Raw genomic sequence first — 13,837 nt, 5'->3', positions numbered from 1 at the left:
GCTCTAACACAGCATTCTGTTGGCTTTAATTTGAGAATATACAACAACTTAAAGCACCTTGAAACCAAGTGAAAATGTCATTCAGGCAGATTACTGGCGATTCACACAAATTCTGGGTGACACCACCAGTGCCCAAAGCACACCAGGTTTGTAGCATTTTGTGTTTGTGTGAAGGAATCCCTGGGGCCACAAAGAGTGTACTACACACTCTGAGAAGTAGCAATGGTTCTTAGTAGCACCCTAACTCTTTCAGTTCTTCCTCTAGTCAAAAATCCTTTTAATTACAAAACAGCACAACATCCTGCCCAATGCTCCTTTTGCATTCAGGAATTTCAGGCTCCTGCACATTCTTTTCAATTTTCTCACACTTTCTTTCTTTCCAAACAACTTCACTGCACTGTGAAAACTGCTCTGCAGTGATCCCTCACTCCAGCACAATCTCTGAGACTGCACACTTATCTCACACTGCAAATCTGATCGTAATACACATGCTAATGATAAAAGCAGAGAAAGAAATACCACGCTGCCTGACAGCTCTAAAGGCTATTACAGGATTTTGCAAATGAAAATAATGTAGACATGATGTGTGCAACAGATTTTGTATTCAACTGATCACAAACAGAACTCCATTTTCATTTCTCAGAACCCAACTTTCACAGAACTGTGCTAAAGAGTGATGACAAGGGCAGAAAATGTGACTGAGTGATAAAAATCTGAGTGACTGTCAATGAGATGACAGCATGCATACAAACCAACAGCAACCTATAGTGTCTGGCTGAATTATCCAAACCTAGTAACAAGAATTTGTACAAAGTTCTTGAAGGTGAACAACAGATTTTAACTAAATTAAGACTGCTTCCCACACGTGTTTCTAAAAAGAGGTTTGAGGGATTTTTCCCGTTAAACAATCACACAAAAGACAAATTCACAGAACAAAAATTTTAAAAGACTACTTTTGATTCAGGTTTGGTAACATGCAATTATAATCACTATTACAAATTCAGCTAGCAAAACAATTGTCAGGACTTAGATGACAACTTAAGCTTCCTCAGCGTGGCTGCTGTGTTAAACATGCCGTGAGCTCATCTATCCTGGTGAACAGGGCCGTAAAGTTCATTTCCTGTGCAGTGTTGTTAACACAAAAATTTAGTTTAGTACACCACCATTCAGCTTCATGTTCTGTGTTAAGTATTGTTAATTCCTCACTAGCTCACTACTCTCAAAGTGTCTGCTGATTTTCAAGACTTTTTTAAACTATGAAATTTATTAAACTATGACCAAAGATTATTAAATCTGAAGGAAAACAATCAACGAAAATCACCCACATAACTGAAGTAAATTATTCCAGGTCAATACTCTAGAAGTTGTCTTAATAAGCAAGAAAAAACCCTAAAAAAGCAACAAAGCATTAGAATTTCTGTTAGTCTGCAAAACACTTGACATTCAGCTACACCTCACTTGCATCTCAAACCTGTATTTTATATTTGCAGCATATGTATCTCAGTTCTTACCACAGCAAGTAGAACAGATCAGCCATGTTATATAATATCCCCAGGGCTGCTACAATGTGATTTTTCTTACATTTGCAACTACTCATTTTTACAAAATAAAAACAGTTTCCAAAAAAAAGCAAAGTTATAACCCAAACCTATAACATTAGGAGCTAAAGTACAACCCATAAATAAACAGATAAAAAGCAAACAGACAAACAAGCACTCCAAACCACTAACTGTCTCACTTCCAAGAAAATAATCACAAATCACAATTTTTTTCAGTATGTGTCTGTCAACTCCATACAGGCTTGTGTCATACCTCTACTCAAAAGTATGGGTGTAAACACATGGGAAAAAGAAAGGCAAAAAAATACACTATTTGCAGCAACAGACAAGGTCAACAAGTTGTTAATGTAAATCAGTACCCAGAGCAAAACGCGCTGCCGCTCTCCCTTCAACTTTCCAAATGGAAGAGGTATGTAAAGTGATCAGCCCAGCTCGCAGACCGCGATCTGCCCCTGCTTCCAAAGGGGACAAGCACGAAGAGCCACGCGGGACGGCCCAGCACCGACACGGGGCCCCGCGCATCCCCCCCTGCACAGCGCGGCCCCACCGCGGCCGCACGGACCCCCGCGCTCCAGCAGACCCGGCTGAACGATCCATGAGGACAATGAACATCGCTCTCCTTCCCAGAATTAGGAAAACACATTTTGTGGAGTGAAGAAAGAGGCTTGGGTACCTCTACAAAGTCGCCAAGACACTGATTAGTTTGTAAACGAAAGTAAAGCCCAAGCCAGGAAAAGATCCCGCACAACGGCCGGGAGACTCCTTGGGCTGAACCGCTACAGCCAACTCCTGTGCTGAGAGAAACAGTGCTCGTGTTTAGCACCCTTTTTACCTTAACATTGGATCTGCCGGTCTGGGCCTCTGCCTCCATGCTCTGGCTGTTCTCCCTCTTGTCTTTCTTAGAGGAATTAGTCCTCGCCTCATAAGTGGATGTGTTGTAGCATTTAATGAATAATCCTGGGACGGGGTTGCCTTGCTGCTGCTGAGACATGGTTGTGTTGGTCTGGTGAGGGAAATTGTACTCCTCAGACTCATTGCTACTGTGACAGATCACTCTGCTGTCAGAGAGGTTGGTGCTTGGAACACAGCCCATGCTTTGTGGCCACCTGGGGAATACTTCTAAATTGTATATATATACACGTGTGTATATATGTATATATATCTTTCCTTCCCGTTGATATTTTGCCCCTGCTTAATTTTTTTGTTAACAGGTTGAATCTCTCTCCTGCGTCTCCGCTACACTCTGAAGCATGGCCATCGGTCCCTTCTACACCACCAGAAACGTGTCTGTTCTCGTCCTCCAGGAAACAGGTCCTTTTAGCTCAATCTCAGCAGTGGGCTGGGGAGCTGGAGGGGAGGGAAGGGGGGAAATCAAGAACCGGTCGACTTCGTATTTTCACAGATTATTATTATTTGTCTAAGCCATCTGAGAATCTTGATAACGTTTTCTTTCCTTCTTGTAAAAGCAGGGGGAAAAAAAGGGGGAGGAAAAAAAAGGCAAAAAAGCCAAAAAAGGCAAAAAAAAATAATATATATATATATATTAAAAAAAAAAAAAAAAAAAAAAAACACCCAAACCACACACACCTCGGCGTCGGCTCGGCGCTCAGAGCGGCCGGGGGCACGGCACCATCTCCTCCCCTGAGCCCGGAGCACGGCGCATTTTCCACCCGGGCTTGCTCCGCGTTACCGATTAACCCGGGACCGGGCCGGGAGCCGCTCCCCACCTCCGCGTCCGCGCTCCCGCCGAGCCGCGCTCACTCCTCGCGGTGCCACTCGGCGCTGCGCCGTGCCGGGGGTGCGCTTTGGGGTGTGCTTTGGGGCCAAAAAAACCCAACGATTTATTAAAAAATAACAGCGAAAAGCGAAACCCGCCCGGCCGCCCCGGGGAGCCGGCTGCGCTCCTCACGCCGCGCTGGGCACGTCCCGCGCCGCCTCGGTCGCGGGCGGGCGGGCGGCCGCCGCGGGGGTGACATTCAGGTTCCCGTCGGAAGGAAGGAAGGAAGAGCCCCCCGTCAGGCGGCAGCGGGGCTCTCCGGCCGCCGCAGCGGCATCCCGGCTCAGCGCCGCGGGGCAGGGGAGGGCCGGGCCGCGGGGAGCCCCCTCGGGGAATCGGGCACGGCCCGGAGGGCTTCCCTCAGCCGCGGGGGCAGCCGGCGCGGCGGGCGGACGCATCAAAGGGCCTCCATGATGCGGTTGATTTTTTGGGCAGAGAAGTGATGCGAAACGGCGAGAAGGGAAAAATTTAAAAAAAAAGGGCAAGAAAAATTAAAAAGAGCGAGAAGTAGAAGGAGAACGATCCTAGCGTCCCATCCCGGCGGCAAGGGCTGCAGCGGCGAGAGCTCTGGTTCCCGGGGCCGTGGTGTCTGCATCCCTCAGCAGGGAAATGCCTGGCTCCCCGCAGCCGCCGTCCCTCGCGCCGCGCTCACCTTGTTATTATTGATGTTCCTCAGCGCGGCCGCGGCCCCTCCGCCGCCCCGCCCGCCCCGCGCCGCCCCGCCCCGCCCCGCGGCTCCCCCCGCGCTGCCCCGGCTCCCGGCCCCGGCTCCCGGCCGAGCCAATGCAGCGCCCGGCGGCGCTGACCTCCGGCCCGCGCTGGCGTCAATGCAGATCAGCGGCCGCGGCCAATGCCGCGCCGGCCCCGCCCGAGCCCGCGGCCCCGCACCCGCACCGCAGCGGGGCCCGCACCCGCTCAGGGCTCGGGGTAGCCCCGGGACGCCGCCTCGGGGAGCCAGCAAGCGGCTGCCCCGTGAGACACCTGGTGCCCTGCTTCAGAAACCGGACAACGGACTCGGTTGTTCCTTCCCATCGTTTTCCTTTTCGACTCTGCCGTGCCAATTTCTTTGAAAATATTTTTGAAAGCAAAGCCTGTGAAAAGGGAAGATGGTGCTATGGGTGGAGCCAGGCCCCGGGGCTTGGGAAATCAACTGCAGGCAGACTTTTCCTGGAATATGTATGTAAAATAAACCTTTTCAGTTTCTATATCATATGAAAGTAACTATGCTTCCTTATCCTATAGATGTACTGGGAGACTAGATGTCTGCATGTACTTTAAGAGAGAACATGCTGTATTTAAAGCCCTTCAGACACCGTGCCCAGGGCAAAACAAGTTACTGCCATAGACGATTTTGTTCCAGAAGTGAAGTACCAGCTCAAGTGCAGCCCAGGTTCAATGACAGATATACAACAGTGTACTCTACCAGAGACCACACACAACTCCATGGCATCTTCACGTGCCTTTCGTGTTTTTCACTATGCCATTCGTAGCTTCTGCTACCTTTATTCTCAATGACTCACAGAGGTGCTTCTCCAAGGTCCTGCCTGGTTTTGCTAGCTGAAGAACAGCTCAGAGGCAACAGCAGTTTAGGGAAGGCCCAACCAAATTTCAGATTTAGGAACATGGTGAAAACCAAATATCAGAGACATGATTTTATCAATAAGCTCCAGCATCTGAAGAGGGGAAAAATTATGTGTTACACAAGGAAACTGTTTGAACTACTCCTCTGTTTTGTAGCATGAACACTTCTGTGGTCTCCTGGCAGACTCATTGTGTTTCAGAAGAATTCAATTCAGCAGGAGCGCACTTGTGTGCATTCAGGACAGCCACACTTTTAACCTTAATACCTTAACTACATGACAAATGCCATCAGGTCATAATTAAAAGCAAAACATGCAGATAAGTGATGACTATGGAACAACAAGAATAGCAAGAAGCAGCTGTTCACTCGTATACGTAACAGCATCACTTGATCCAGATGAGAGTACCTTGTAAAGTTGAGAGATGCAAAGCCATAAGTCAGTGCTTTTGAGAAATGTGGTTTTTCAGGATAACCACAGTACTTGCAATGCAGAAATGCTTTTATTTACTTCTCATAATTGCTAGCATTAAAGGCTGGAAAATCAAGTCTTTCCTTCCCCAATGTTTCTGCTACTGTGCAGCTTCAAGTATAAGCAATAGTCACATAAACTTCATCCATCCCATTAATTTAGCTGGTCTATAGAGCCTGTTAGAACCAGAAAAATAAGTCAGCTTCCTGTGCCCTCTCATCACTTTGGACACCCACTCAATATAAACATTTAACAATAAATGAAATGAAAGGCTAACCATACCCATTTGAAACAGTGGGCACTGTTTGGAGATGGATCTCATCCTCATTCTTTCCTTTACATTAACCATTATTTACTAGATGCCATTAATGAGAACACACTTATGTGCAGCTAGAAAAAGACTGTGGAAGAAGAGAATGCTACAATTCCTACTTGTGCTGTTAAACATAAGTGCAGGCTCCCTTCCTCAGCCCTAATGGATCTGTCAGCAAAACTGCTATTGCACTTTGTTTCTGGTGGCACTGGAGGAGTCAGAGCAAAACTTCCTTTTCAGAGCTGCACATTCAGTTTGCACTGCTGACACCTAGAGTTAAGCTTTTTACTTTGTGAAACGAATGGGTCTGGTTTGCAGGTACATAGAGATAAAATGTACAATTCATGGTGTCATTTAAAAAAATCAATATTGGAAAAATCTCTGCTTTCCCCCTGGAATGCAAACAAATTCCCACTCAACTAATACAAAAATTTATGTAAATGACAGGCAAATACTGGGGGGAGGGGAAAATGCTTTGTTTGATAACAGCATGACAAAACAAGAAAATGTGCATGCAGATATGATGTGCATGATCACTTTGATCTTTTAAAGTTTTTCCACAACTGTCCATTGGCAGATTATTACTGATTATTTCTACAGCCTGACTTCATAAGAAAAAAAAAAATCAATTTGCAAGATTTTCAGATGAGAACTCACACTGCCTTGAATAGGAGGATGAGACTGAATGATCCCTTAGTAGTTTAATAAAAGCCATTGAAAAATCACTGGGGTTATTGTCACACTGATGAAAATTCAACTAAAGACAAAAAAACTTCTCTTTGAACAAGACACTGGCACTGGAATTGTCTTGTTTCTCTACAATTTAGAAACACTGGTGCTAGGTTTTATTGCCAATAGAAAAATACAGTTGAAAGTATAGATTTAACCAAAGCCTAAAATTAAAGAGAAGGGGTGAAAGCATCAGAATTGTTGCCAATGGTAGTGCACTGTATGAAGTCTGTGGATAAAGTGTCTTGTTCACACTTACTGCTGAAGTGCAGCTCAGGAAATGGTGGGCCCTGTTATAAAAAAAAAAAAAAAAACAAAAATCATGCAAAATAGCAGAGGAAGCCTAGGAGTGTAGACACTGGCAGATTAGGACTGTGGGGGAAGTGCAAGGTCAGTACAGAGTCAGTAAGGGAGAGGTCAGAAGTGAACTAGCTCTAGGAGAAATCTGGGGGAAAGAGAAAGGTTATTTACGGATAATAATGTTGAATTTCATTCAGGACTGCAGAATAAGAAAGAATGCTAGGAAAGAGCTTGGAATAATTGTTATCAGCTTCATCTGCAGACAAGTGGGTGCTGGGGAAGATTGAAATATTTAGAAAACAAAACATAAGTGTCAAAATTTAAAATGATTGAAAAGACCCTATTCAGCCACATCCTCATCCTTCTCACAGAGAAATTACATTGGATCCTGCATGTTTTTGGCAGAAGACTGAACATACTGCCCCCCCCAGATATCCCCCACTACTCCCCATATCTGCTATCTCCCCCCACATTTCCATAAGCAAATCCCTTGATGTATCAGCAGCGTCCATCCATTTCACACAGACCTTGACCAATTCCCACTGCACAATGTAAGAGTTCATGCATGAGCACTGGGACAGTTCACTCCTGTCCAGTCACACAAAAATGCATGCAAAGGCCCAGAGCAAAAATTTGTTGCCAAAATCCAGTTTTGATAATACTTCAGTACCTGAGACATGGACAGGCAGAATTATGCAGAAGGAATGATGGACTAACACCTGCATGAACAACAAATATCACTTTGGAAAAGTGTCTGTCCAGCAAAGGCAGAGCGAGCATGACTGCAGTGCTGTTAGCACAGGCAGCAATCTTGGTAAGAGATTACTCTATGTGGTTTTAATTGCTTCTCCCCCCAAGTCAGCTGTATGGTCCAACTGTGTCTTTTGGCCTTCTGAGAAGTTAGGCAATCCTGTTGGTCTCTAGGCCAGTGAAGGAGGCAGTGGGGAGAAGGAGGAGAACTGTGGGAAATGTGCCAGCATGCAAACAGCTGAATGGACTCTACAACGCTAACTACTGACACGTGCAAGCTGTGACAGAGTTTTTCTCCCCATCCCAAGATATTTCAGAAGAAGAAACAAGGACCATATGCTACCTTAGCCCCAAGTAAGTATCAGCATTACACCCCACAAGGGTACATCTGCTTGTTCATGTATGAGCATCAGGTATCCTGGAACAGGGTGTTTTCAGGTGACACAAGAGTAAAATTTTTCCTGAGACAGTTCATCCCCAGCTCCTGGAATGTACAGAAGTACAGTTTGTTTTCTGCATCACTTTCCTGATGTCCTGAAAAGCCCCAAAGCAGCTGAGAGCAGGCTGTCCTGATGTCCTGGCAGGCTGTCCAGCTGCTGCTGTTGTGTAATTACAATTGCAGAACACAGACAGTTGTCTGTACCACTTGGAAATCAGAGCCTTCAAGGCAGCCTAAGTCAGCAACTTTTTCAACTCTGGCACTAAAGACATTCAAGTCCAAAGCTCAGATACTTCATGTATATACAAGCTTCATCATCATAACTGGTGTCAGAACAGCTTTTGCAGCTGTAGTTTACACATCACACTCTGCACTGCTCAGCAGGATAGACACACTGTTTCTAGGAGAAAAATGTACCCCCTTTTCCACTGTATCTTCTTTCCCCTTTGACTACCTTCTTTGCTGTCCATCTGTCCAGCGCTTCCCAAGTTTCCCTCAGCATTATACTTTCTCTACTTTGTTTTTGGTGGGCTCTCCCCAGATTGCCCAGGAGCAGCACCTGCTTCCAGAGCAGATGCAGAGTGAAGGTGAGCAGATCTCTGCCACTCAACTTTTATCACTGGGCACAGGCCTTCAGATGCTGCTGCTCTCCCTCCCCCAGTGTCTAATGGTCACTCCTAACCCATGTCTTTCCAGTGCTTGAACCTGCAGCCCAGGGACTGCAGCACCTACAGGATGCAGGAGGCTGCACTGTATCACCCAGCTGCTCCTGACCTGCTGCCAAAGCAGCCTCCAACAGCTCCTACTGCCTGGCCTCGCCTTCAGTTGACCAAAAATTTGTGGGGAAGGGAGGAACAAAGCACTGTCGTCCCCAGCCACTCCCCTATAATTACCCTGTGCTTCACAAGCAGTATTATCTGTCTGGATACACAGGGCCCTGCAGCCAGCTGTGACCATAGAGAATTAGCTGTTCCCCTCTTGGAGAATTTTCCCTTCTCTCTTCCTAAGTATTTTTAAGCCAACTTGCATTTATTTAGCATGCAGCCTTTTGAGTTTGTGATTTACTAAACCAAGGATGACAACTGGTCCCTTTAGGTGGAGTGGTATACCCAATTCTTACACCCTACAAGTGCCTGTTGTCCCTGAGCTTCTTAGGAGTACTGGATCCTTTTCTTAGCTAGTCAGCCTCAGCCAGGCTCAGCCCAAAAGCGACCACAGCCTCAGGACCCTTCAGACTCCTGAATTGGTTCTCAATGCCACACCCCCCTATATTACGCTGTGGCCTGTCTGGATCCAATAAGAGAAAACAAAACAAAAAAAAAAAATCAGTAAAAGAAACAAGCAACTTGTGTCCTCCATCAGTAAGTCAGTTTTCTTTGGTCATCAGAGTTGGAAGGACAAGCTCTTCGTCTTTATTGTCTGACCCAGCAGCTAAAAGATCAGTTCAGGCTAATGAGGGAATACTCACTCAAGACAGGCTCTCAAATCCACAGACTCCTTGCCCCTGAGTCTCTCCCAGGATCCCACTGTCTCCTGCCCAGTAGCTACCTTCTTGTTTGCTCCTGGCTAACCAGCAGTGCTAGTGGCCAGCAACCTGCCTGCCTTCCTTCCTGTGCCACCATCCTTAACCCTTCCCAAAGGCAGACAGAGTAAGAATGGCAAAGAGAACAACAAAAGACGGAGCTAGAAACTCATCCCTGCTGCATGGCAGCAGCAGAAGCTGAAAAACTCTCAAAATTAATCTTTAAGACTAGACTGTACACCTGCAAAACAGATGGCTTTCATGGTTGCTGAATTTATTATTTAAGGAACAGATACATCATCCATGGTCATACTGAGCAGTGATTTATTATATATTAACAATAGCAAAAAATCCCGTGTCCTAGCTGTGAGATTTATGCTCTTAGATCACTGAAACAACTGAAGAATTTAACCTACAAAGTTGTCTGAGTATAACACAGGGAACTCATCTGAATACTTAACAACTCCTAGCTGTGTTCTCAAGTACATTTCCTTTCTTTGGGTCAAAACAATACCTTTAAATACACTCAGTTATACCTGACTGTCTACAGTCCTTCCGCAGTGTTAAGTCTTTCTGTGGAGCATATATGCAAGCATATGCAAGAAGCTGAACCCTTAATTAACAAAGAGGATCATACCCTACCATCAACAGGTAACCCAGAGATGATTGTGCAATTGAATATATTCCTTTTTCCAGGAATGTTTCACATCCATTCTTTCATTGCAATCAGGCTCTGCTTTTCCAGCAATGGCAGAACATTTATCCAATACTATTCTTTCCAACTATTTTTCCAACTGTATTCTTATTTCTGTAAGCTCCCACCAGGTAAGTTGCAGTCCTTGTCTCTTGCCAACGTGCAGTTCTGCATGCAGACAGTTGTAAGGAGGAATGTACAAGAATCTCTGTGGTGCCATAGCACAGCACCCATAGATCATGGTTCTTGTAAACTCCATTTTATAGCTGTCTGCACATCCAGCTGAGCAGCAGGAAGAGCAACACCACAAGAATCGCAAGAGGAGATGACAACTCAGGGGAGAGATAAGGAGAAACCACACTCAAGGGAGAGGGCAGGTGGAAAAAACCAAGCCATGGAGGTTTTCTGGGGATAGCTATTTAAAAAAAGAGAGAAACATACTCAGGATGTGTTGGGGAGATAAATCTTCTGAGTTTTTGAAAAGGGGAAGGCAGCGCTTGCAGGCTCACTCACCACAGCCCTAACAAACATAAATCTTATGACATGGGCACCATCCTTCCCAACACATTCACCAGGGCTGGCTGTAGCACAGCTATCACGGAAGGATCTGTCATATTAAGCAGAACAGCACTTGGCAGTTTGTGTGAATTATGGTTATGGCCAGCACAGCTGGGTGCTGCAGGGGTTGACAGGCTCTGTAACACAAGCACAATAGCAAGCACTAAAAAAAAGGGGGAAAAAAATCTCCAAAATATTTTGGGAACAGAGTTGAAAAATACTTCTAAAACATGTCCTTTAAATTAGTGAGAGACTTCCAAACAGATGGGGCGAGGAATGATCAGCAGATCACTGAGGGGGCTGATCTCATGGTTTAGGTCTGCCTTAGGAAGATCTCCTGGGTCTGCACTTACTGTGCCCAAGTGGGTGGGTTCCTAGTGCTCCATCAAGAGGCTTTTTAATCCATGCTCACTTGAAAGAAGCTGCAGTGCCATCTCTGTCTCCCTGATACAGCTCCAGGCACAGCTCCCCACTTTCTATCTCTGCACATAAAGGCCTCTCACTCTGGTGGCTGCAGGTAACCAGGAACAGTCCTCATCTCTGACGTGGCCCAAGTGCCAAACACACCTTTCCCCACAAGCCAAATCTGCTTTACACTTCTGCTTTTGGGGAGTTTCGGAGCAAATCATTCCACACAGTGAATTAACGTAACCAAGCCGAAACAATCACTCTTAAAATTCACTACCACAACAAGTATACCCATTTGGACAAAGCAATTGAAGATATATTCACCTCCTTGCACTCTTACAAGTTCATTAGGCAAGTGTCAGAGTGGTTTGAGAAGGTCAGGATCATACCATGCACATGACATCTCTTCAGACCCCATGCAGACTGCTTCCCTCTTGCTCAGCTGGTATAAACACTTAAAAGTCACATTTTCCTTTTGACAGTCTTGGGCACCAAAAGAAAAAAACACTTTTTAAAAGAAAGCCGAGTCTTTAGGACTTCAAAAATCTGATCTAAATTGATTATCCTTTTAGAAGGAAACTAAGTAACTCTGCATTTCACAGATTCACAGGGAAAAAGCTATGTGGCCTTTTAGGAGGGGAAGTAAATTGAGAAGAAAAAAAAAAGTATGTACATAAGATGGTTGTTGTAAGATAATCTCGCGATAAAACTTTTTTTCTAAACACAGCCACATTTCTTTTTCAGGAGGAACAGCAAATCTCAGAAAAATCAGTCTTTCTCTGGGGAGAAATACATGTGTTCAAGAACAAATATTTCAAGAGAGAACAGTTTAAACTCAGCTTACCTAGTGCAGACTGCACAGACTGGTGCTGCAGAGGGGCAGGCAGTGATGGCAAGTGTGTGGAACACTGTGACTCAGCTGTGCCTGGTTCTCCAGAGGATCAGTTCTGAGCAGCACGAGGATTATTCCCCACATCCTGCACCCAGAGTTGCCACTTTTTTTGATCAGTTTTCACTCAGTGCCCTGACTCACACACAGGTGAGCAAACCTTGCTGCTCACTGCCACCCAGGGGGAATTTTTAGGAAGTTCTGGAAGAGGGATATCAGGAAACTCTTGCCTACTCTTACAGGTTTTCCTCAAAAATAGCAACAGCTATCCTGGACTTACACCTGCCACTGACTAAATAAAGCACCCTTCAGTTCCCTACCAAACCCCCCACAGAGACTGAAAGAGGAGAGATGTAACAGGCCCTGTACACCTGCAATTAATTTAGTATCTAGGCAGAAGCTCAGTCTCACAGCTGAAACTCTGGGTCCAGCTGTGAGGTATTTCACTAATTGTGTAATGATGATCAAAATGAAGTAAATAGCAATATTCCATTCCTCATAGCATTTCTGTTCAAGTTTTTATTAATATTATAAGCTAAATAACAGAAAACAGTTAGTATACAAGGGCTATTTTGGAAGCACTCTGCTCAGAGACAAACTGTAGGTTTGTCTTCTTCAGCTTCTTTCATGTAGACGCTGTTTTTAGAAAAGAAACCAGAAAAATGCCAACTATTCTGACTGTCAGCTCAGGTTGTTGAACATTTAAGAATGGAAAAGGGCATTAGCCTACAATGACAGTTAAGGGATTTTCATCACTGTGTGAATTACCTGCAAAATTACACACTCACAGGGAAATCACTGACACACAGGTTTAAATTAGACTGCAAGTGCTTTGTAAAACACATTCATCTTACATACTTGTTTGCTGGCTGTGTTGGCTGCTTCTTAACATGTGGAAGAGAGAAATGAAATTATCACCCAAAGATGGCTCTGGGATACCAAGGACCCTGTGAAAGTGCCTGGGTTGTCACAGCATCCTGGGCAGGGTGGGCAGCTGCAATGTGAGGAGCTCGTCCTGACAGCAGCATAATGGCATCACCTCACTGCAGCCCTCTATATTACATGAGGAATATACAAATATTCAATGTTTTCTCCTGGCAGCCCTCATTTCTACTTCTATCTTTTTCTTTTAAATTTTCTCACTCTTTTGTCACATGACACATTTTTATTATTTTACTATAGGACCCTTTTGATATTATCAACACACTAAGAATTACAGTTATATTTTCCCATCTGAGGCATTTATCTGATGCTGTTATTTGAGCTGCCCTAATTAGGGCAGATTGATCCCACCTTTATCCCAGCAGAGCATTTTGAGTTAGACCTTTGTATTTAAAAGGCACTGGGAGCACTGGGCTTCCCACAGGCACTGGGGGCAAAATATATCAACCTTGCTCTCCTTTCCAATTGGATTTTCTGAATCTGCAATGTCTTCTCCCATGCAGTGAACTTAACAGACAAAGAATGGATGCAGAGATGAAGACTGCAAAAATTATATGAGTAAGAGAAAGTAAATTAAGCAGGGCTTTTCTACACAGAGACTGAAGCAAAAATAAAAATTCTTTGCAGTGCTGTAGATTTCAGACAAAACCTAAATCCCCACACCAGCTTCCTGTCAGAGTATAAACTGCATGTACTTTGGCCATTTTCTCATCAGTTTAAAGCCAGCATCATATTTGTTACAATTACAGCATATTTACTGATGAAAGCCCTCTGAAAAGACATTTTGGGAAGAGGAATGGATTTTATCAGACTAAATTCACATTGCACAAACAATGTTTTTTCGATACATTTGTGCCCCCTGCATTATTGAAATAAACCTGAGGTAGCTCCCACATCACAATATTC

At 44.8% G+C, this 13,837-nt stretch overlaps 1 protein-coding gene across 5 annotated transcripts in view; it reads right to left on the bottom strand.

The window, feature by feature from the left end:
• Positions 1-13,837, bottom strand: part of PDE8A (phosphodiesterase 8A) — a 155,277-nt gene that overhangs the window by 126,242 nt on the left and 15,198 nt on the right. For 4 of the 5 annotated variants that reach the window (XM_053954436.1, XM_053954435.1, XM_053954438.1 and 1 more), the window contains exon 1: positions 2,392-3,078. The exons of the other annotated variant lie outside the window; for it this stretch is intronic. In XM_053954436.1, the coding sequence (XP_053810411.1) occupies positions 2,392-2,652 (261 nt within the window). In that variant the 5' untranslated portion in view covers positions 2,653-3,078. Of the gene's footprint in view, positions 1-2,391; positions 3,079-13,837 lie in introns of those variants that run through there. 5 annotated transcript variants of the gene reach the window in all.

The sequence above is a fragment of the Vidua chalybeata genome, chromosome 13, assembly GCF_026979565.1.
Source record: "Vidua chalybeata isolate OUT-0048 chromosome 13, bVidCha1 merged haplotype, whole genome shotgun sequence".
Taxonomy (NCBI): domain Eukaryota; kingdom Metazoa; phylum Chordata; class Aves; order Passeriformes; family Viduidae; genus Vidua; species Vidua chalybeata.
The sequence above is the reverse complement of the archived record's forward strand: the minus strand, read 5'-3'. Positions and strand labels throughout refer to the sequence as shown.